Below are 25,568 nucleotides of genomic sequence, written 5' to 3'. Positions count from 1 at the left end.
TTGAGCCACTTGGCGATTCCCCTGCCAATTGGAAGGAGGCTGGTCTGACAGTCCCTGAGCTGGTGTCCCTTGCCAAAGCCTCCCCCCAAATCCCTTAACAAGATCCCCAAGGGGGGAATGGGGGTGGAGGGGAGGACTTTATATTATAAACCACCCCCAGATTCCTCCACAGTGCACTTGGTGTTCTCTCTCACCAGCAGAACATGCCAGCTGTTTATGTTAAACTGCCTTCTGCTTAAGGAAAAAAATCTTCATTCTACTAAATTCCCCACAAGCTCAGTCAATCCAAGAATAGATAGGTCTTTGTGGTGTTTGTTTGCATTGTTCTCTGAGGGAGAAACCGGGTGTAATGTGCATCATTCATCTCATGTAGCCTTGGTTTGCTTTGGGGCTGTGTGGGGTAGAGAGAGTGTTCAGCCTTTTTCACCCCCACTGACTTTGACTAATCAAAACTGGACTCCCCATTTTGTTGTGGTCTGGTAAAAACCTTTTCCCCCCTTCTAAAATGCTAATAGCAGACTGGGGGAATCTGTTTTGATCATGAAAGCCAAGGAGATGTTGAAGGGTAACCCTCTTTCTCTGTTCCCAGTACACTACACTATGGCAAACTGAGGCTGCAAGAGCTTGCAATTTGCATTTTTATAGAAGCGATGCATAATCTTTATCATGTCTGAATAAACCTTCACTGTTGTAATTCCTGGTTTATTTTGATCCTGGTTGCCCCATGCAGCACTTAACATACTTCTTGTCCATATAACTAATTTAATACTAAATGGACACAAAAGGGGCTTATGACAAAAAGGAATGTAAAAATCTTCAATATTTAAAATGATGTGTTAGTCATTGCAAGGGTTATGAATGAGGTCACTGTGTACATCATAATATTTTTTTTTTAGAAAAGAACTTATATTTTAAAGGAGGTGGTGAATTTGACTTGCTGTTCCAGTGAAGGTGTATATATGGTGACCATTCATCAAAACTTTGAATCACTGTTTTAGAACTGAATGGCTATAGCAACAAGACAACTTAATAGTATATTTGAGTGTTGCATACTCTGTAACCAGGTATGTTTATTATTGTACATCCATAGTTGTGACTTGATTCTGATTACATTGATATAAGTCCCGTTGACCTTGATGGGAGTCATTTTCTAAGTTTAATTTTTGGTGTTGTTGTTTAGGAAAGCTACATGAAGGAATTTGTAGCTGTGTTTTATCTTTTACTCAATGAATTATAACAGTTCTTGTGGAGAAGGGAGGGAAGTGAAAAGAATATTGACAATTTTGTGATCTCTACTGGTTTTCTATTAGTAGCACAGGCATATGTATGCTTTTTTGAAGTAGACTTGTACAGTACCATGTGTTAAAAGTGTTTCCATAGCAGCCGTAGGTGGGACATTTCTCTTGAATTTTGATTGGGGTGGAAGCTTTCTTGTCAAGTCCCCCCCTTCCCATGCAGTACTGAAAAAAATACATTTAGGTCAAGCAACGAAACATCGTCTACTGGTACGAATTCTGAGCTAAGCATGCTGGGAGAGGCTTTTTCTTACAGCAGATGAGGATTCTTTGTGCCTGGCAGCAGAAACGGAAGCGGTATCTTTGCTTGAATTGGTGATTAGCATTTGAGGATAGAATCAAGGAGGTGTTTCTCTAACAGTATTGCTTTCAGCCTATTTGTATCGACATTTTAGAGAGGATCCGATTGAGCAGGTCGCGCTGTAAGGTGTGGCTTGTGTTGAAACCTCTTGAATTTTTTTGTCACTCAGCTAAGGTTACAATGCAGTGACTGATGACATTTAATCTAAATAGACATTAGCTGCCGGACTTGGTGAAGATGGTAGAGAAAAACTATTCTTGTGAGACCAAAAAATATATATTCTGCAAATAGTTTGCTAGAAATACAATTTTAAATGTATTTGGAATGGGTTGCACTACTAGCGTGATTCTACTTAAAGGTATTCGTACAGTTATTGAAAGGAACTGTTCCTATATTTGTAAATATCAAGGAGAGAATAATGCTTTGGAATATGCAGTGCCTACTTTGGTGAAAGAAGACTCTGGAATACTGATTCATTCATTCCTGGTAAATGTTGATTTGTTTTATGAAGATGACGAATGTAATGTGGTTGTATTGATAATTATCCAGTGTTGTTGAAACTGTTTAACCCACAATGTATTTTATGAACACTATAAATGGCTTTGGAATAGATATAGCATTTTAAGTGCTACTGCTCTTTGTAGTAGCATTTGCAGAAAATATCAAGAGGTATCTATGTAGACGTGCTTAAAATATTTACAGCAATCTCTTTGCTTTTTTATGTTAAAACCATATCTTTGGAGATGCAGACATTGCTGAACTGAGCTACTATTTGGAGCCAAGCATGTGGGGGAAAATACCAATTGTGTTCATCTTGCGTATAATACACAGGGAGCAGGCTTAAGCAGGTCTACTCAGAAATAAGCCCCATTTTATCAGTTGGGCTTACTTCCAGGAAAGTGCTCTTATCATTGCCACGTAAATGTATGTGCTTGTAACAATGAGCAAAATGCATGACAAAGTGGGGGAGGGGAATAAGTGAAGCAAGGTGGATAAAAACAATGATTTTTTTAATTGAATTTTTAAAATTTAAATTGGATTTTTTATTTAAATCGGATTTTTAAAAAATGAAATGCATTTTGAGCAAAAATCTATCTACTTTTCTATTAAAGATACATTATAGTCCAAAGGCTGTTCATCACGAAATAAGGATTAGTTTTTAATTATGTAGCATGAGGCTGTATATTGATGCAATGTTTACATTTTTTGGTAAATGAATTCTATTAATCCATTCACAATTTCATGCTCTTCCAGAAGTTTCTGTAAGATTATTTTGGGCAGTTTTCTGTTGAGAAGGTATTATCACAGATGCTTGGTTTTGTAGATCCCAAAACTGTGAATTTGTGTCTGCAGAGATAGCAAGCCTCTTCATGGCAAAAATGTTATAAAATAAACATACAGAGTCGAGAAAAAGACCTTAATCCCGTCGGTCCTTAAATCTATGTACACAGAATCATCCCCATACCTCTCAAGTGCTAAGTTTCAAGAAGTTCAGTGAAGAGAAGATTGATTGGAGTGGAATAGATCTGCACAAGGAGCTAGGTGTGAGGAGGGAGGGGTAAGCAGTAAAAATGAAATCTTTTGAGCAGAATTCTCCACAAGTCTTGGGATGTTTGTATGTACAGCCTGAGATTTATCATATTATTCTCTCCCTGGAGGAGAAAACCTATAATGGCAACAAGCCATAAAATAAACCCAGTTTGGAAATATTTTAATGAAGTTCCTTTACCTATGGGTAAGGCAGGCATCGTGATTTAAATAGTGAAGTGAGAGCTGTTCGAGATCCTTATATTTATATCCAGATGCTTTGTAGGTAGGTGATAGTTGATACATTGGACAGAGGTGCTGATTGTCAGCTATTAAGGTGTAATGATGCTTATTTTTATCAGACCTATTGTAATTGTACTTTATGTATGTAGAAAATGTAATTGCTGTTATGAGCTATTTGTCTAGAAGTCTAACAGTTGTGCATGGGAAGACATGAATTCTATTTTTTCAGTGTTTAAGGTTGAATATAATGGTACAAATTCTTTGTCCTTTCTGTTCATAAGCATGACTGCCAACCAAGATGGTATATTAGCCTGGAAAGATATTTTTATGTACAATCTTTTCATCAGAGTATCTGTTTTTGGAAAATACCTTGCTTTAAGTCTTGTTAGAGTTAATGGTGGTTGGTTATTCTCGTAATCCATTGGGTATTTGTATTTACCATTTCCCACACTCTCTGAGAGCAGGAGAGAGCGGGTACGGGCAGGAGGATGCCTGCAGTGGTATGCAACCTGGCAAACCTAAACCCGTTGTGGCCAGCTTCCTGTTCTCCCAGGTGGCCTTGCCCACTTGGAAAATGGGGTGGGTGTGAGATTGGGGAATGGTGCCAGAACATGACAGGTGGCATGTCAAAGAACCACATTTGGCCACTGAGTGAGTATCACTGGCATAGTCAAATGCCAATCTTAAATCATTTGACATGTTTGAATTTAAGAAGGCATGTTTCCTTTGTATAGTTTAGGAGATACATGTGTCATGCAGTACTTAATTATGAAAATGCCTCACCTTGAAAATGTCTTACAAAGGAGGAACAGATTAAGTGTCTATATTTCTATGAACGTGTTTTATGTATTATTTGTTTGTTTAAAACATATAGTAGCTGTGTTTCTTCCTTGCATACCTCAAGTCTGCTTACAATATAGATAAAATACATAAAAGAGAATACATAAAAATACCAAAACCCAAAATTTAATATCACAGTTAAAACATCCAGCAGGAATGAACAATAATGCTTCTTAAAAGAAATGTCTACCACCCGTTGTATTTTATTATGAAAACAGTTGGGTGTTCTTTTGGCCAATATTATGTTGCTAGATTCTGTTGTTTCTTCCAATGTATTAATGTATTACTTGATTGTTACTTTAAGCCAAATGATTTAAAAAACAATTGTTCCAAAGAAATTCCTCACACCCAGGGGGTAAAATATTCGGCGTGAGCTAGTAGTGGAGAGGAAATCTTACCTTCCTGCTGGTTCCCTCTTGCTAGCACTGCTAGCCTGCCACCACCTCTTCACTTTGGTTCATTTTTATTTTTTGTTCCCCCCCCCCTTATGTTACAGATGGCTCTGAAGGTATGAAGTTAACCTTTTAGTTTAGAGCACCTAGTTTTTGAAACAGCTATGATTATTAGAGCTGCTAAAGCCAGAATGTATTTGGTTTTTGGATAAAGGTGCATCTATGTTCAGAGCTGTTAAAAATTATGCTGGATTATTGTTTCAACACTGGACATTTCTTTGTGGATAGCATTACTTGATAGGGACAATGTTGCTCCAGTTACTTTCCCAGATTATTGGAAAGGAATAGCTAGGTACCACCCACTAGCTGCTGAAATTCATTTTGTTTTTTTATTGCTTTTGTGACTTATTGATAATATATGGATGGTTTCACATATTAAGTGTTAAACATTATGCGTTAGCGGTGTGCTTGATAGTAAATTATGAAGTTGGTTGACTTGTCATAAGTTTGTCCTGTATTAATCTATTGGGTAATGAGTCTGTTGAGCTTTTGGCAAAGAAGCTATTAGGAGAAGACCCTGAGCTTACGCTCCAAACTGCCAAGTTCTGAGCTGTTGCTATTAAAATACGCAGAGCTTTATTAGAGATTGATAGTTAGAATGTTTTACAATTTTATCAAATTTAACGTGATAATTTTAACCAGGGGTTGCTTTTATTGACCTTATACCTTTATATGTATGGACAGTCTGTGATTCTGCAGTGCAAAACTATTGTGTCTGGAAATTTTGATGTGTTGGCACGTGATTGGTCAGTTGACTGTATTAATAAACTTGAGTCGGTTGACCGTATTAATAAACTTGAGTCTGTTGGGTAATGTGAACTACACCTTCAGTCAATGGTTCTCAAGCCTTTGGAAGTGGGAACCTTTTAAAGTTAGTCTGTCTTTCAGGACTCACTTGTGAAGAAACGCCAAACGATTTTTCCCATCTCCAGCATCAAATGAAAAGAACTTTACATCATTTGACACTGAAGAGGTTTATATGTTGTTGTTTTTTGCTATAGCAGTATTAAAGAACTAAGCAAAACATCGTTCAAGCTTGAGCTGGTCATAATGTAAATATGACACATCAATACTTGTATATATTTATGGTGCTTAAACTTGGCTTTCAGTTTTTCCTCAAATGTAGTTTTAAAAAATAAGGTTACCATAGCAAACTGAAACAAAGTACTTTTCTGAATTCTGCATCATACCTGTGCTGTCCCCTCTCCCCTTACTCTGCTGTTCTTTTTTCTTCTTCGCGTGGTGGCGGCGAGCTCCTCTTTGCCATCCGGGTGACTGAGACCAAATCAACATGAAATGGCAACAGCCACATTCTGACAAGCTTTTCCAGCTTGGTGGCTTCATCATCATGTCTGTCAGTCAATATGTCAGGCCTACTAAGAGTCATTGTAAATCAACTAAGGCTGGAGCAGCTGTCCTGGACTGTATCGTTGCCACCCATTGTGGTCTGACCAGCATGTCAAGGCTCATTCATTTTTATTGCCACTTTTCTCAGCAGTTCTAACTGTTAGAAAATTCTTCCTAATGTCTAGACATTTTCTTCCTAATGTCTAGACAGAAACTCTTTTGATTTAATTTCAACCCGTTGGTTCTGGTCCGACCTTCTGGAGCAACAGAAAACAACTCGGCACCCTCCTCTATATGACAGCCCTTCAAGTACTTGAAGATAATTATCATACCACCTCTCAGTCTTCTCTTCAGGCTAAACATACCCAGCTACTTCAACCTTTCCTCATAGGACTTGGTCTCCAGACCCCTCATTATCTTTGTTGTCCTCCTCTGGACACATTCCATCTTGTCTACATCTTTCTTAAATTGTGGTGTCCAAAACTGAAAAACAATTCTCCAGGTGAGGTCTGACCAGAGCAGAGTACCATCACTTCGAGTGATCTGGACACTATACTTCTGTTGATACAGCCCAAGATCGTATTTGCCTTTTTAGCTACCGCATCACACTGCTGACTCATGTTCAGTGTTTGGTTTACTAAGACCCCAAGATCCTTTTCACACACACTACTTCTCAAACAAGTCTCCCCCGTCCTATAATTATGCATTTGATTTTTCCTACCTAAATGTAGAACTTTACATTTACCTTTGTTGAAGTGCATTTTATTAGTTTTAGCCCAATTCTCCAGCCTGTCAAGATCATCCTGTATCCTGGCTCTGACTTCTACCATATTTGCTACCCCTCCCAATTTAGTATCATCTGCAAATTTAATAATCATCCCTTCTATTCCCTCATATCATTTATAAAGATGTTGAAGAACACAGGGCCTATGACAGATCCCTGAGGCACTCCACTAGTCACTTCTCTCCAAGTGGATGAGGAACCATTAACAAGCACTCTTTGGGTGCGATCTGTCAACCAGTTACAGATCCACCTAACAGTAATAGGGTCAGAGGTCTTTTATGCATGGCTGTTTCACTCACCGTCACCCCTCGAGCGACTTCAGGACTTCGTGTTGATTATGCATGCTGTTTCTGACCGTCAGAGGTCGCCTCGCTCTCCCCTTGCGTTTCCCCGCATTTTGCGCATGTTTTCAGAGGCCTATTTTATTTCAAACTTGAAAACGTGGGCAAACGCAGGGGGAGAGTGAGGCGACCTCTGGCAGTTGTAAATGGCATGCATAATCAACACAAAGACCCAAAGTCGCCAGAGGGGTAATGGTGAGTGAAACACCCATGCATCAAAGACCAGAAAAAGAGAACAAAGAATATAAAGGTAAGGTAAAGGTCCCCTGTGCAAGCACCGGGTCATTCCTGACCCATGGGGTGATGTCACATCCTGACATTTCCAAGGCAGACTTTGTTTGCGGGGTGGTTCACCAGTGCCTTCCCCAGTCATCTTTCCTTTACCCCCAGCAAGCTGGGTACTCATTTCACCGACCTCGGAAGGATGGAAGGCTGAGTCAACCTTGAGCCGGCTACCTGAAACGGACTTCCATTGGGATCGAACTCTGGTCGTGAGCAGAGCTTTTGACTGCAGTACTGCAGCTTAACACTCTGCGCCATGGGGCTCCTAAAGAATATAAGGTTAAGGGGAAAAACCCAGATTGGTCTGAGGCCAAGGCTAAAGTGGCAGAGGGGGATAATCCTGAGGCTGAGAAGTTCCCTGGAGAGTGTCAGAGAGTTGGAAGATGCCCTAATCAGACTTCGGTGAAGTAAACCATGGCTGGTTCTACCCTCAAAACTGCAGTAAATCCCCTGATAAGCAAAAGTAACTGTTTCTTCTTGCATTTGCTGCAGAGTGTGGGTTAACATGCCCCTGTCACAGTTATAAAAAATAGTTTTCTTGTATAGTTTCTCACAGCCTGATATGAATGAAGTTGCTGTTCTTTAGCTCTTCAGTACAATAATAAATGGGTTCATACATTTTAAACTGTGCAGTTGCTAGTTCAGGGTGTAAAATATTGACAGACACAATGCCCTTCTTTTAGTGTTTGTGTAAGTTGTGAGTCATGACAATTCACGCACTTGTCTCATGGTACCTCCTCTGTGTCTTTCCCCCACTTACACTAACTTATACAACGCATATTACTGACATCCTGCACTAACATAGTACTCCAACTTGCACATTTTAGTTTACTCCCCTTCCTGATTATGTGTGTTATAAATGTAATACTGCTTCCTCAACCCTTCCCACCAAGAGGAGTAGTTGTTAGGTAGTGTGGTGCATTTTTAACTTCAGAGTAGTTGAAATATTTGTAAGTATTGTGTAGCTCTGACCCAATGGCTAGGGAGAGCTCAATCAATACATTTAAGTCCAAGCTCTTACAGGAAATAGCTTATTCAAAAACCTGATTATATGAATACCATCCGTATAAGTTGCTAGTTTGCCATTCTACTAGTGTATTTTCATAGCTGGTAAAATGCTGCTACCAGCTATGTGTGTGGCTCAACAGAAGTCAGTATCTAGCTACCAACATTGTATGCTATGTGTACAACTAATGCTTTGAGACAGAAAATAGAAGAGTGGTGCACACATTTTCTACTAGGAGCAGCAATGGCAGCTCCACATAGTAACCTCAAGGTTATGCTGGTGTAGATTATAGCGCTAAATTGGGCAAGAATAGTTGAAAATCCAAATTTAACGCTAATAGAAAAGGGTGTTTGGGCAAAAACTTTCCTGTCATAATAGGACTAGCAGCTTATTTTGACATTGAATCAAATGTTATAACACTGCAAAGAACTCTTCAATAGAGTATTACCATCACATAGATAGCATATTTTGGCATCTTCCCTGTCAATGAATGCCAGAGGTGGCTAACAAGTGATAAAATGTAAAATATTATTAAAATTTTGTTATTATTGTTACAAAGAAGAGTTGGTTTTTATATACTGACTTTCTCTACCACTTAAGGAAGAATCAAACCAGCTTACAATCATCTTCCCCTCCTCACAACAGACACCCTGTGAGGTAGGTGGGGCTGAGAGTGACTAGCTCAAGGTCACTCAGCTGGCTTCATGTGTAGGAGTGTGGAAACAAATCCAGTTCACCCGATTAGCCTCGGCTGCTCATGTGGAGGAGTGGGGAATCAAACCCGGTTCTCCAGATCAGAGTCCACCGCTCTTAACCGCGACGCCACACTGGCTCTCATAAACTTCATTGTGGGTTTAAAAAAACCAAATCAGTGAGAAATATCCAAATTCTAGGAACAAAATGTAAAAATATATTTTGGAATAATTATCAAGTTTGTGTTTTGCATATATCCATATTTTATCTCAAAAAGTTCCAGTTAATATATATATGTTGCTCTGAATTTTCCTGTAGTGGAAAATCAGATTATTGTCCATATCTTAATTCCCAGGGACTAGTGTTTTTAAACAAGTGGAAATTCTGACAGTTCTTGCGGGATACATGTTTATATAAAGAGCTGGATGACTGCCAAATGTTCAAAGCAGTTAGTAATATCAGAAGCTGAAAGTAAACTGTATCTTTCATGGAAGTATGCATATGGCCGTCAGAGGATTATTACTACTGATGTTAACTGCAATATATATCAGTTGGAATGACTGCAGCGATTCTTGCACGAAGACAGCTTGTCTTGTGGAGTTACTGCATTAAGACTGATTTTGCTTGTACGTGTATGGGTTCTGATTTGAAGCAGCACCTTGAATTTAAAATGGTAACAGCATCATCTTTTATCTGCATTGTGTGGCTATTAGAGAATCTGACGCTATTTCCATTGGATAAACTACATTTTGATTTAAGTTTCACGGGAAGGGTGCTCTCTTGCTATGGAAGCCTAGTTGGAGTTAAAGGTACTTATACATGCTCTACGTCAGGGGTCGCCAGCATTGTGCCAATGGGCGCTATGGTGCCTAGTGACACCTTACCTGGTTCCCGTCAAGTGTTTTCAGAAAGTGGGTGGGCCTTATGGGGTCTTGTTCAGCATAGCTTAAGGTTAAGACGCTTAGGGCTGTTTAGCTTGGAAGGAAGGCGGATGAGGGGAGACATGATAGAGGTCTATAAAATTATGCATGGTTTGGAGAGAGTGGACAGGGAGAAGTTTTTCTCCCTCTCCCATAATACTAGAACACGGGGTCATCTGCTACAGCTGGAGGGTGAGAGATTCAAAACAGATAAAAGGAAGTATTTTTTCACACAACGCATAGTTAAATTGTGGAACTCCCTGCCCCAGGATGTGGTGATGGCTGCCAGCTTGGAGGGCTTTAAGAGGGGAGTGGACATATTCATGGAGGAGAGGGGTATTAATGGCTGTTAGTTAGAATGGATACTAGTCATGCTGCATACCTATTCTCTCTAGTATCAGAGGAGCATGCCTATTATTTTGGGTACGGTGGAACCCAGGCAGGATGGTGCTGCTGCAGTCGTCTTGTTTGTGGCTTCCTAGAGGCACCTGGTTGGCCACTGTTGTAGATGTTCCAGTTACAGCCCTGCAGTCTTCTGATTTTTTTTTACTGAAGATGGGGGAGGATTTATTAAAGATATGTGGACAGAAAAATGGACTTCTTGTCTAGAAAGGTGCACGAGGCCTCAGCCTTGGCAATTCAGGCTAACGCGACCACAGCACTCATAGCCAGAGCCACTAGTGCTTGGACCAAAAAAAAAAAAAGCTTATTAAGCTTCTGCCACAGCCGATAATAGGGTGGCTGAAGGCCTTTCTAGAGTTCTACAGGCATCTTCCTTCATGGCAGACGTATCCCTAGATGCCCTAGTCTTTGCCTCCAGAGCTGTGGCTTCTAACACAGCTATTAGAAGGGCCTTGTGGCTACGATCTTGGCACGTTCACTATAGATCTAAAGCCATTTTTGCTGGCTCATCCTTTTAAGGGAGGAAAACTCTTTGGAGAGAGTTGACACCAAGGACAAGAACAGATACATGTTAAAGAACGAAGGACTATAGGCCAAATCAATACCATCAGTCCTTTCATTCCTCCCATACACTGTCTAGGTTTAGACAGGATCAAAGGCATCCCTCCCGGCCCTCCCAGAGAGGCTCCTTTCGAAGGTTCAATAGATTCAACCGCCCCCCACCCCAGTCCCAACTTTCAGAGGGGACAAATCAGACAAATTCCCAAGAAGGAACAAACAGTGTCGCCAACGTCACAGTAGTGGGGGGAAGACTGCAAATGTTCCTCCCACAGTGGGGCAGAGCCCAAGCGAATGCCTGGGTTCTGCAATTAATCCAACAGGGATATGCAATAGAGTTTCAAAAGAAATCACCAGATCGAAGTGTGAAGTCCCCACAATATCGAACCAAAGACAAACACAAGAGAACTATGGAGGCCATTTTGCATCCCTTCAAATAGGAAAAGAACAGGGACTGGAGGGCGATTTTAGATCTCAAATTTGTCATTCGCTGCATCCCGACAAGACGTTTCCGTATGAAGACGCTGAGAACCATTGTCGAAGCCCTGCAACCTGGCACCTACATGACTTCCATAGATCTAAAAACCGAAGCCTATACACATATCCCTATTCACACTGCCCATCTGCGCCTTCTCAGGTTCAATTACATGAACCTCCACATGCAATTCAAAGCCTTGCCCTCCGGCCTTAAAGGTCCTAGTGACTGCTGTCGCCCCTTGAGGAAGGAAGGGATCCAGCTGCATCCCTACCTCAACGACCTCCTCATATGCGCACCTTCCAAGCAGCTAGCCACCAGACACACCAACCGAATCATATTCAGACCTTACAGGGTCTTGGTTACCTAATCAACAGAGCCAAAAGCTACCTGATTTCAGCCCAACGCATCCTTCACCTGGGGGCCTTCATAGACTCCAAGGTCTTTCTACCCGAGGCCAAGGCACTCAAGATAGCTTTACTGGCCAAGTCCACAGCCAAAGCTCCACAACATCGCCTCATGGCTCTCACAAGACTTCTAGGATTAATGACATCCTGCATCGGCTTAGTGTCCTGGTCCCGGTTCCATGCCAGGCCCCTTCAGGTAGCTCTACCACCCTTAAAACTGCTCATTTCGCACAAGATCGACAAGCGCATCCGCCTTCTGCCAGCAGCCAGATCCAGCCTAAGACGGTGGATAAACCAGACCAATCTGACAGTGGGCCAGACTTACCTACACGAGACTCCCATCCAGTCTTCTGCTCAGGGTGTTTGGGCCCCTCAGAAACCAACTCCACATCAAGCTCTCGGAGTTAAGAACGGTGAGGTAGCTCTGCTGGAGTTCCATCACATCCTGAAGAACAATCATGTCCTCATACAAACCGACAATGTGGCCTCCCAGGCCCATATCAACAAACGGGGCGGATCCAGGTCCTCACGCTTGCATCAGGAAGCCTCCATCATCATGATCTGGGTGGAGAAACATCTACTTTCCTTGAGAGCGGAACACGTCAGAGGCATACACATCCTAGAAGCGGATTGACTCAGCCGCCAGTCCATCCAGGAAGGGGAGTGGTCATTAGACCCTCACATCTTCCTCTTAATAACCAACCGATTTGGTATCCCGATGTGGGCCTGTTCGCCTCCGCACAGAATCGACAAGTTCACAGATTCTTCTCCCAGTTCTTCCACCCGAACGCAGAGCAAGCGGACGCTCTATTGTTCCCCTGGCCTCAGGGTCTGATGTACGGGTTCTCTCCTCTGCCAGTTCTCCCGAAAGTCATCCGAAAGATCAGGTCAGAGAGGGCAGAAATAATACTGGTAGCCCCACACTGACCATGTTGGCCGTGGTTCGCAGCTCTGATGGAAATGTCAATTCATACTCCATGGCAGTTACCGATAAGCCGGGATCTCCTATGTCAAGGTCCATTGATCCTCCCGGACCCAGGATGGTTCCAGTGGAACGCGTGGAGGTTAAGAGGGCTAGGCTTCTAGACCCGGGCCTGTCACAAGATGTAGTCTCAACCATTTTACAAACCAGACAACCTTCCACTAAAAGGATATATGAGTATACTTGGAAGACCTTCTCCAGGTGGTGTGGACGAAAGTCGGCCAACCCCAGATCAACTTCCTTGCAACAACTGATGGTGTTCTTACAGTACGGAGTACGTAACTCAGAGCATCCACTCTCCAGAAGCAATCTCAGCTATTGCCTCAATATGTCCAAAGCTTGACAGGATTCCGCTGTCTTCTCATCTGGAGGTGAAAGCCTTATCACCGGAGTGGCGCAATCCACTCCCCATGTTGGCGCATCATTTTCCAAATCGGAGGCTTAACACGGTTCCTTTAGCTCTCACCTAGAAACCATTCGAGCCAATGAGGGAAGTTCCCTTACATTTCCTCAGAACGACGTTTCCTCAGACTGAAGACGTTGTTCCTAATGGCGGTCACCTCGGCCAGACGCGTGTCGGAGTTGGGAGCACTTTCCATACGCAAGGATCTATGCATATTCCACAAAGACAAGGTGGTCCTTCGAACCGACCCCTCCTTCACTCCCAAAGTGAACTCACATTACCACCATGCTCAGGAGATTCATCTCCCTTCTTTCTGCCCCAATCCAACCAATCCCAAAGAACGTAACTGGCATAGCTTAGATCTACGTCGGGCATTGAGCCATATACATTTCAAGAACAGTTACAATCAGGAAAATGGAGTTCCGTTTATCTCAATATCAGCTCCTAACAAAGGCATGCACATGTCACGCCAAGCGATAGGTTCGACCATTCGCGGCTGTATCAGAGAAGCATACCTGGCCAGCGGCCTGCACGTACCATCTGGCATCACTGCACACTCCCTGCGATGTACTGTTACCTCAGCGGCCTTCTTTAAGCAAGCCTCCACAAAAGAAATCTGTAAGACGGCTATGGGGTCCAATGTCTCCACGTTCATCAGGCAACACTGTATCAATACAAGGGCATCGGCAGAAACAGCCCTCGGGAGACGGATTTTACAACTCGTGTTGGAAGATGATAACTAATTCCCACCTGATACAATTGCTCTTGGACATCCCAAAGCTCAAGATGACCTTCCTTCAAAGCGGGAAAGGTACATTGCTTACTCACCGAGAAGGTCCTTTCCGCTCTGAAGTAGAAGGTCATCTTGCCCACCTGGAGATGGATCATCATCTTCCAGGGTGGCTGACCAACGGGACTCCGCCAAGCAGTTACTGGTATACAAAGATAAATGATACTAATGCACAGAGTCCTTGTTAATGTTTGTGGTTTAACCACTGAGTTGTGTTCCTGTTATAAGGGTTATTGTTGCATTCCTGTTACAGAGTTAGACAGTTACTATGTGTTAGCTGTTATGCTGGTTTTACTTGTTTTCCTTGTCTCTCGTGAGCTTTTAGTAGAAAAACTGGAAGTGTGGGCGTTCCTCGCCCCGAGACAGGAAGTAGTTTAAAATTAAGTCCTGCCTCTCCAAGCAATGGGACGAGAAACACCCAAAGCTCAAGATGACCTTCTACTTCAGAGCGGAAAGGACCTTCTCGGTGAGTAAACAATGTACCTTTTTCAGGAGAGTATTTTTATAAAGGTAATAAGGCTGTAGCAGTCTCTGACATGATCATGGTATCTTATGAACATGTGCAGAATTAATTCCATATAGGGCTTAAACACACATACACATACAGAGGTTTGTGTAATGTATAATGAAAGTCTGTGTCATGCTGACAGGCTAAGCTCTGTGTCGGGCTGACTGACTACTCTCAAGGTTAGCTCTATCAAAGCTAACTACTAAAGTTACTCTGGCTTTGTCCTTGAAGGGGCAGTGTAAAAGTCACCTTTCTGACTCAGCTGCCAGATGTCAGAATCTTAAATGGCCTTTTCAAGGTCTTAAGATATCTTAATGTACTAAGAGTGCATTAATAGTTGAACTTGTGCTTAAAGTATAGCCTAAAGGCATTATAAGTTCTCTCAGGATAAGAGTAACAAGCTTTCTTGCCTTTTGTAATCTGCCCAAGGCTGTCAGTTACTAAAAGATGTTACAAAGTGACAAATGTAAACAATAATTGTGTTTCATGAGTTCTATGGTTAAACGTTGTGCTACAGATTTCTAAGTAGTCTCATTTAATGCGTATAGTCCTAACGAAGAGGATGGTATAAAAATTAAATATGTAACTTGATCAGGTAACTCAGAAATGAGTATTTATACTTTAGGCACAGAGGACTGAAAGGGAAGGATGTCCATATTTGGACAACAAGATATCAGAAGACAGGAAAAGAAACCACTAAGCTCCTGGTATTGGATAAGAAAGGGAAAATAAAAGTACCCTTTTGAGGGCTAAGGAAGAGGGGAAAGGAACAATCTTCACTCTTAATGGGTCTAGAAATAGTATAAATACCAGCCACAGTCCAGCTTGCATTTTAGAATGCTATGGCTGGCAGACTGCAGCTGTCTGATGTAGCACTTCTCCATCTCAAAAGGCTTGAGATGTAAAACATTGAAACTCTGATCCTTGCGTGGACAGAAGTTCAGAGATATCTTGAAATATCAAGATCTGGATATTTCAACATATCTTACTTACAGTCTTCTTGTGAGACTGCTCTATTCCTAGAAGAGGATAGAGACCCTTAGAATTCCTATTCTTTGAATAGGAATCTAAGTGCAGTGATCTTTCCATGTAATGGAACACTGAGAGTCCATCAGATTTATGGATTCTTACAAACTAAGCCTATTTGGCTTACCAATGCTAAGAAGCATCCTGAACACAGGGCTAATAGCTAGACCTCTGGGATTGTGTCAGAACGTCCTCTACTTAACAGAGGGACTTCTGAACCTCCTCAGAGCAAGAGACCAGAGAAGTTCCTGAAGGGAAAGGAGATTCTCTGTACTCTGTGAGATATGCACAATGCACATACACAGATTGGCACAGCAAGGTATAGTGTGTCTTCTGTACAGAAATGTTATGATGTTTTGAATGATTTAAGTTAGGATGTTTCTAACCAAATCTTTCTCCAAAGAATTAACCATATTTTGACAGGATTTCTGTAACCTTATATTCTGAATGAAGGTGCATTGCACTAAGGATACTTTATGAATATATTCTGACTAAGATACTCCTTTATGGAGGCATAGAGAATGTGAATGATTACTTGCTACATAAACATGTTTAAGACTAATGATGTCTATCCTTATATGATATTTTAAGGCTTTGCAACCAAAAAGCATATATTGTATAATGTAAATAAATGTGTTTTTTATATATACTTCTACTCTTGTCCATTATTATAAATTTATTGGCGTGTTCAAGAGATGTCCTAGAAGCAATAACAAGTTTCTAGGAACCGTTGATTCCGGTCTAGTGGTGTCTCACTGAATAAGATAACTCCATTTCTCAGTAAATGGTACATTCTAAGAGTGTAGGCACTTAACGGCCCGAACCGCGACAAGGCCATATTATAATGCAGTGGTTCAAGAATGTGCTTTAATCAACGGAATGGGACTGTGGTTACGTTACTATGTATAGTATGTTTTACCTGTTTGCTCTGTGTATTATCTTGCTCTCACTACATTGTTTTCTACTTATATAATTCCATTTTTGTTATTATTAACATATGCCGAATTCTTATGTTTTGTTTCAGATTGATGTAATCCTATTCCTATTACTTTGTTTATCCCTCTTGAATCTCAGTGAAAAAGGCAGACTATAAGTAAATTTACCTGTAAGGAAAATGACCCTGTGTGTAAGGCAGTCCCCTGTAAAAAAGTTTATACTGTACACAGCGATACTGTAACTTGTGTGCAAATTTAAGACTGCCCCCTCTCTTTTTTGATGGCCCATATGGGGAAATTTTTTTTGTAGGTTTCTGAGATGCATGTAGACTCTAGTGTGTCCTTCGCATATAACATGACTTTTGGGAGGCTGGTAATTCCTGCAGCAATCATAATGAGATACACTGCTTTTAAATTGGCTTTCAAGTTTTGAGTTAGATATGGCAATATACGAATTTCTCTGAGCGTAGTATAATCCGTATCAGGAAATAAATACGGTATTTCTCCCAGATAGCATTACCATTGCTGTTATGCTTCCCATGTGGACTGTGATAATGTGTGTGGGGGGGCTCAGAAGCACTTAGTTGTGATGTTAGTGAAAGTTAAAAAAAAATATTGATTTAACTTCTTTGGCTTCAGTCCCATAAATGATTTGAAATATCGCTACCAAAGTGCTCTGGTTAGAATATTAAAGTAAATAAAAATAAATAGTGGTAAAGAGTATCTGGTATTATATTAATTTATCTTTTTCCCTTGTTGACTTTGTTTTTGGTTGTGATGCAAGCAAAATGACCTGAGAAAGACAGGCTGAGTTGTCTTTGAGGGAGGACGCATTCTGGCTTTCCTGGTGCTTGACCTTGAATTTGACAGGCACGTCACTAGTAAAAGCTGTAATTGTCGGTTTCATCCCCCAAGCATTGGTGTCTCTAAATAATATTGTTCCTACTTGACTGCTAATGATATTCTCTTTTTTCACTACAGTCCCCTGTATTTTAGTGAATGTTGCATATGAAGGTCTCCTGGCCCTCAGGATTTTGTGGGGAAAGTAACAGGGTGTTGGGAGGAGATCTGCGTGGCCTTCTGCAAGTTTTTCTGTAGGATCCACCCCAATATATTTAGTCATATTTCAAAATGGAGCAGGTCTTATGAAACTTGCTAGAGATGGAATTCCAGAATACAAGCATCACCACTAAAAGAACTGTAGGGGTGAATCTTACTTCAGACCGCTGTGACACCTAAAACTATATTTCTAAAGGGAAGATGCTGCAAATAAATGATAGCATAGGCAAATAGCGAAATTGTCAAGGCAGCATCAAGACCATTTGAATGCCAGAGTGGGAACTTTTTTGTCAGTTTTGTGCCCCTAGGACCTTCAATAAGTGTTGGGAGTAGTAGTAGGAGCTTTGTGTCTCTTTAAGAGATGTCAATTCCTGTTGAATGCTGTACACATGAACACATGAAGCTGCCTTATACTGAATCAGACCCTTGGTCCATCAAAGTCAGTATTGTCTACTCTGAGCGGCAGCGGCTCTCCAGGGTCTCAGGCAGGGTCTTTCACATCACCTACTGGCCTAGTCCCTTTAACTGGAGATGCCAAAGATTGAACCTGGGACCTTCTGCATGCCAAGCAGATGCTCTACCACTGAGCCACAGCCCCTCCCTATACCTTCTAGGCTCACTACAGTCCCTATAAAAACAGTCATAGGGTCATTAGGACTGTCTAATGACTGGGAAGAAAGTAGATTCTTTTGAAATGTGGTGTTGGAGGAAAGTGTTACGGATACCGTGGACTGCCAAAAAAAACAGATCAGTGGATTATAGATCAAATCAAGCCTGAACTGACCCTAGAACCGTGTTGGCGAACCTATGGCACATGTGCCAAATCCGGCACGCCAAGCCCTCTCTGTGGGCACGCGCGGGGGCTTTGAAGGGAGCGTGGAGCCGTTCAAAGCCCCCCTCCCTGGACTCCCCGCCGCCCCCCCCCTTGCCGAGCTGGGAGGAAACCTCAGTATTCAGGTTAAATTGCCGTGTTGGCACTTCGCATTAAATAAGTGGGTTTTGGGTTGCAGTTTGGGCACTCGGTCTCTAAAAGGTTCGCCATCACTGCCCTAGAAGCTAGAATGACTAAACTGAAGCTGTCCTACTTTGGTCACATTATGAGAAGACAATCACTGGAAAAGACAATCACTAGGAAAAGTTGAAGGCAGCAGGAAAAGAGGAAGACCCAACAAGAGATGGATTGACTCTATAAAGGAAGCCACAGCCCTCAGTTTGTAAGATCTGAGCAAGGCTGTTAAGGATGGGACGTTTTGGAGGTTGTTGATTCATAGTCGGAATCTGATGAGTCGGAAGCGACTTGATGGCACTTAACACACACAGTGGCCGGGATGAAAACTCGCACCAGATTTGTGTGTCTCTTCTTACCGCTGTTGTGCAGCCTCTGGCAGTGCCGAGGAAAGGAAAAAGCAGTTGTTTGTTTAGGTGATTTCTGTGCTACCTGATCAGAGTACTGCTCAAGGCAGCATACAGTTAAAACAGGAGGAGGTGTGACTGACCCACTATTGAAAAATACTGTGGTAAAACTTCATCAGAGATTCTCTATGTCTGTCTTACGCAAAACATGTTCTGTGACAGTGTAGAACGGTGGAGGTGTTTGCGTCTGTTCTGCAGTGTGTGTGTGAGAGGAAGAGCGAGTAGTCGTGGGATATTTGTGGCTGGGAAATGAAAGGGATGCTGACCCAAAAAAAGTTGAGGTGGTAATGTACTATTGTGGTGTAGGCTAGAGTGTTTGGGGTCTGCTTAACATAGCTCCATTTGAAGGGCTGTTACTGTTCATTCTCTTTGTCCTATAAATATTCAGAATAGTTTGTGTGTTTGTCTGTATCTCAGCTCTCTGGTATCTGGACACTGAAGTACTGGTATCTTTGTTCTACTCAATTGTTAACTCATCTGAGAGTATAACAGTTTACTTAAAAGAACGAAGAGGACCTGTTTTTTTTTAAGGTTCCTTATCTTATGAACTGCATGTGCTGTCCTATAGTTCTCCCAAATTTCTACTTTCCTGGCAGCAGGAAAGGAACATTTGTACAAGCTACAGATATGGTTGTAAAATTACATTTTTAGGCTGTGAAGGGTTGGTATGCAGAAAGAGTCTGGTAAAGCCCAGGTGTATTCAGTTTTTCCATTTCATATCAAGACTGGTAATAGCTGGGGGGTTTTCACATTTGTGGAGAAATGTTTTGGCAGCGAAGGCACGCTCAAACAGTGCCTCTCTCCTGGCGTCACATTTGGAACATGCTTTGAACTTACTTGCTGCTTCCCCCTTCAGGTCTCCAAAGGGAAAGGTAGTGAGATAACCATGAAGAATTCAAATCCTTCTTAACCCAGTACAAAAAATAAATCACATGTTGTCTTCCCTGTGCAGTACAAAGGTTGCTGGAGAGACCTGGCGAATGTGACCTCCCCCTCACTTGAATAAGATTCCCTGAAGATTAGGCGTAAAACTTTCTGAACAAGTCTGCAAATGAAACATGGTAGCTGGGAATCTGTTCATGTAAAAAATTACAAAATTATTGGGTACTCTTTGAAGTATTTGAGAACCAGATATCTTGGGCATCGTTATTCATAATGATGTTGGTCTGTCATATTAAAAGTATGATAGACACAGGTTGTTTTTTCCCCAAGGGAGAGGTTTTAGTTGCATATGAACAGTCCTCCTCAGTTAACTTGAATAACATTGAATTTGTAAGCATTTAATTTTTTTAAAAAATCAAAAGTGTGTGATAACACTCATCTTGGCTCTGCTAACCTAGAAGATTTTAAACCACATCTTTTCGTGCTCGTTACAGTTGCTCCTCTCAGTTTTTTGGAATACCACCACCATGTGGTTTGCATGCCTATACCTACTTTTTGACAATTCCTCGTCTCTCCAGAGCCTTCTTTCTAGCGACATTAAACGCTAACCCTCTTCTGTGGTTATGCAAGGCAGAATTCTGAATTTACCATACTCAGAAAGGACTTGTCCGTTCTCTTCTGGCTCCATTGACTGATTAGCTCACTAGCTCTTGGAATGCCGTTTCTATGAGGTCCTTAGAGCACGATATGTCTCTTAATACATAAATCCAATGCCTCTGTGCCTAATGCCTTTTTTATTAAATGATAGAGATCCTAAGGCTACATTGGCAGTGGCAAAATTTATCTCAGTCCTCATATCCCTCAAACATTAGATTAAAAACTATGCTGCTCAAGATCAATGGATCAAGGAGCTTCTAAGGGATAAAGGAAAGGACAGACTTGGTGAATGTGACCTCCCCCTCACTTGAACAGGATTCCCTGAAGATTAGGCTTAAAACTTTCTGAACAGTCTGCAGATGAAACATGGTAATTTGGAATCTGTTCATGTAAAAATTTCAAAATTATTGGGTACTCTTTGAAGTATTTAAGACACAGACATCTCGGGCATTGTTATTCATAATGATGTAGGTCTGTCATATTAAAGTATGATAGACACAGGGTTTTTTCCCCAAGGAGAGATTTTAGTTGCACATAAACACTCCTGCTCAGTTAACTTGAATTCACATATTAAATGTCAGCATTTAATAAAAAAAAAAAATCTAAAGTGTGTGGCAATACTCATCTTGGCTCTGCTAACCCAGAAGATTTTAAACGGCAGGATTTTGTGGAAAGAAATAGTTTTGTGTTCCTGACACTGAGAAGTTGATCCGCCTCCTCTTCTCCCACACTCCCCCCTCCCTCCAGGCTGGCCTTCATCTGTCATGCATTCCCACCATAACTTGACTCAGACTGCTGTAAAGTAGCACAAACGCTTTGAACTCTTCACAGCTTGTAGGTGGAAGAAGCTTTCGTTTTCCTGCGGACTTATAGGCATGCCGTTGTCAGAACAGAAGATTTCTTAAGTTTATAGCTGCGTTAATCCTTTTCATTTAAGGATGCTGGCAAGAACGAACAGTAAAAATATTAAAAAAGAACTTGTTATAGAGTCTCCACAAAAGTGCCTGGATGCACCAGCTGCTGAAGCAGAGGTGGACAATCCAATAGAAGTTTTGGTAAGTGAGTTGAGTGTGAGATTGTGTTTGGCTTGTAAAATGTATTATTTTGCCACAAAAGTAAAAGGACGCCTTCGGATTATTGCTGTTCCTTCCTGGTTTGCTATTATGTCTGCCCCTCCAGATGCCATGATTCTACTGTAGCATACCTTGTTTTAAACACTACAGTTTTCATTTCCTAAATGTGTTTCTACTACTAAATTAGTAAAGTCAATCTAATGTTCCGCAGCCTGTTCATTTTCAGTTTAAAGTAGTTTGAAGTCTATGTATGTTGTTGCTTTCTCTGCCCTGATGTAAGGCAAACATTTAACATGTGGAGGCTTAGAAATTTAGTACTCTGTTCTTGCTGAATATCTTCAGTGAGGGAAAAACCTATGTAGTGAAGACGTAATGAAAAGAGTCCCTGCTTTATATTGCTGATGCATGTTGTGCTGATCATTTGTGTCTGATTAGAAGAGTTGTATGGCTTACCTCTGGTTGCGTTCCCTTGTTGGAAATTTGTATTTTGTTATGTGTTCTCCTATATATTTAAGTGAAGGGAAAAGTAGGAATGTTGTGATTTTAATGACCTATGAGTCGACAGACCTAATTTTGAGAGGTCTACTAGTACGCTTCTCTCAATCAGTTCTCTCTGCTGTTTGCCAAGGAATTAACTAGAAAACTGCGTTTGTTAAACTTCACAGCTGCAAATACATAACTGTTACAACTGCCAAGCTATAAGTATCAGGACCTGGGTGTATTGTTAATCTATCAGTGGTGAAGGTTACCAAATAGTTCTCAGACGTGAAGGCACTCCAAGGAGGAATAAACATGTTGTTCTAGATACTGTCATATGGAATTTGATGGGTTAAAAAACACATAGGGAGTGGAATTCTAGATTCCTGCTGGGTTTTTGTTTCTGTATCCTTCCTGCAAAATCCATATGGATTTGTAATTCCAGATGCATTTTATTTTCATAGGTTTTTGATGAGGGCAGTAGGGGATAGAGGAGGGGGTTATGTCCTAATAGCTCCTTAGTTGATACCAAAGGAAGTATGTACTAGTAAAAACTTTGGGAGCCACACCCAATGTTTAATTTTTTTTTTTGTGTTAGGAAGCCAGTAATCATTGGGTGTGCATTATGCATGGTGTCCAGTTTTCCACCAGATATATTTTCAGCAAGTGCTCATTGTTTCAGCCTTTTTTTAATGCTTGTTAGATTCTGCATAAAGAACAAATGAATTATTCGTGTTCAGCGGACTAAGCATTTAAAGAGAACTGTGTTGCTTATTTGTACTATGTTTGCCCATTACTACTAAAACAAGAGAGCTGGGAAAAGAAGCAACAGCCTTCTTGTTCTACATCCCACACAAAACTGATGTAGGAACTCATGAAGGAACCTGTGCTCTGAAACACATTTTTTATTAAATATTTCTACCCTGTGCTTTCAGCTGAAAAACTCAAAGGGCAGCTAAGAATTAAAAGAGTAACTTTTTATTTATATACTTCATTTATATATACTCCATTTTAACTTCACAACAACCCTGTGATTAAAGTTAGGCTAAGTGTGTGTGACAGGCCTAAGTTCACCCAGCTGACTTCTGTGGCAGAGTGGTAGGGTTGCTAGCTGCAGTTGACAACATCACAGGAAGAGTTGGGGGGTGGGGGCTCCCTTATCATGCCAGTACATGACGCCACCTATGGCAAAAAAAAAGGAAGTGGTCACGCAAAACTCTATGGTTAAACCAGAGATTTTTGGTTGAATCTTAGGTCATAATGACATCACTTCCTTTTTTGCTGGAAGTGATGTCATGTGTCAGCATGATGATGGCGCACACTCCAGTTTCCTCCATTTTCCCCTGCCGGCCTTGAAGCGCCAGTGGAGAATGTGGGTAAGTGGCAGGATGTCTCCCACTCTGGCTTGCCTACAGAGTGAGGAGTTGAAATCTGGATCTCCCAGTTCCTCCCAGTCTAACATTCTCCACTGGCTCTGAAAAAATGGAGAATAATAGTGTGCAGCTTCAATAGAAAGTATAATTTTTCAAAGCCTGGACAGTGCTCTGCAACACAGTCAATCAGAGTATTGTTACAACATGATATTGAAGTTGGAAGCTTAATCCAACTTCAATAAGACTCTACAACTGGAGAGTCGCTGCCAGTCTGAGTAGACAATACTGACTTTGATGGACCAAGGGTCTGACTTAAGAGCAGTGGTTTGGAGCGGTGGACTCTGATCTGGAGAACTGGGTTTGATTCCCCACTCCTCCACTTAAGTGGCGGAGGCCAATCTGGGGAACTGGATTTGTTTCCCCACTCCTACACACGAAGCCAGCTGGGTGACCTTGGGCCAGTCACACACTCTCAGTCCCACCCACCTGACAGGGTGGTTGTTGTGGGGAGGGGAAAGTTGGTTTGAATCTCCCTTAAGTGGTAGAGAAAGTCGGCATATAAAAACCAACTCTTCTTCTGATTCAGTATAAGGCAGCTTCATGTGTGATCTCTGCTTAGTTCTAGAACCTTTTATAATGAATCTTGAACATACACATTTCTCTGCTGCTTCTCTTTCAAACAAGAGTGTGTTGTAGCTGCTTGACGCCAGAGCATGTCTGTTTTAAACATCGCTTGTAAGCCCAACATTGAAGTAACTAGACTTGCTAATGCTGGAATATTTTCAATGTGTTACTTTGTCTGTTATGTTTTTTCTTCCCTTGCCCCACTTTTGGGGGCCGATCAGTGTCCCAGAAATCTTTCTCATAACTTGCAAGGTTTTGAAAGGGGAAAACATTCAGGAAATAAGTTGATTTCTTTGTAGACATCATCAAAAAGGCATGGTGTTTCCCCCCTTGTCGGTTCATCCCTATATGTTTCCCAGCTTCTTCCGTGTGCAGCCTTTTTGCCTTTTATCCCCTCTTGTTATTTGCTCCTTCTTTCCCTTTTCCCTTTGATGTGAGGTTTGTTTTCTGACTTGTTGCCATAGTTGGGTACTCAAGGAAGTTTGCAAAATAAACACTTCAGGTGCCTCACTGTGGTGGTGGAAAGTAGTCCCAGCGGACTTATGGTGAGCCCTCATGGGGTTTTCAAGGCAAGAGACATTTAGAGGTGGTTTGCCATTTTTGCCTCTGTGTAGCACCCCTGGACTTCCTTGCTGGTCTCCCATCCAAGTACCACCTATCAACGCCAACCCTGCTTAGCTTCTGAGATCGGCCGAGATTGACCTAGCCTGGGCCATCTAGGTCAGGGCTGCATCACAGTAGCAGGGCTAAACTCTTTTGTTGTTTTACAAAATTCTTAATGCTCTTTGGCTTCTGCTGTTTGCATTGAGTAGATTAATGAGAAAGGAACACAGTTCTAGATTCTGCTTTAAAGAGAAGTAGGCCTCTAATTCAGGGGTCTCCATTAGATAGCTTGTAAACTACCTGTAGTTTGTGCACCTTCTAGAAGACCCAGGAAAAGATTGCAGAAAAATCTGCTCTAACCTTTTTTTTAAAGCTTTTCTCATAGAATGCTTTTTGTGCTGCTTAGCTGATAGCATCTTTTTTATGGTCTTCCTGGTCCATGTTCTATTTCTAGGACAGAACAAAACCTATTAATGGATTTTGTTCTCATCTGTGATAACAGTAAAACTCTCCTGGGAACAAAAAAGATGGAGCAAGGCACTTTTGATCTCTGGTTCTGCCGCTCCAGTAGTACATGGCACTGTGTCTGTTCAGGTCATGTGCAACTAGAAGTTCCCCTATCTGAGGTTCTTGTTTGTTTTCCTCCCTTGAGCCCTGACAATTAAATACTAAAAACACACATGTACAGTTCAACTTCTAGCATTTTGCCTTAGTAGAAATGGAATGTCCTCATAGTAAGCTGAAATACAATATGGGCTTCTGTTCATCATATTGATTTCTTTGGTTTCTATTAAACTTACTGTCACTGAAGTGTGAATACGACTACAGCCCTAAAGTTTAATTCCAGCTTACTCAGAAGTAAATCCTTTGTACTCAACTGGGGGAATTTC

At 41.4% G+C, this 25,568-nt stretch overlaps 1 protein-coding gene across 3 annotated transcripts in view; it reads left to right on the top strand.

Moving 5' to 3' along the window:
- Positions 1 to 1,920: 1,920 nt before the first annotated feature.
- The window catches only part of DOCK9 (dedicator of cytokinesis 9), a 130,027-nt gene continuing 106,379 nt past the window's right edge, over positions 1,921 to 25,568 (top strand). For 2 of the 3 annotated variants that reach the window (XM_056862183.1, XM_056862181.1), the window contains exon 1: positions 1,921 to 2,082. In XM_056862183.1, coding sequence (XP_056718161.1) covers positions 1,921 to 2,082 — 162 coding nt within the window. Of the gene's footprint in view, positions 2,083 to 21,465; positions 21,584 to 25,568 lie in introns of those variants that run through there. The other variant, XM_056862182.1, reaches the window with a different exon arrangement.

Source organism: Euleptes europaea, chromosome 16 (assembly GCF_029931775.1).
Source record: "Euleptes europaea isolate rEulEur1 chromosome 16, rEulEur1.hap1, whole genome shotgun sequence".
In the NCBI taxonomy this organism is placed as follows: Eukaryota; Metazoa; Chordata; class Lepidosauria; order Squamata; family Sphaerodactylidae; genus Euleptes; species Euleptes europaea.
This window is presented reverse-complemented; position numbering and strand designations above follow the sequence as displayed.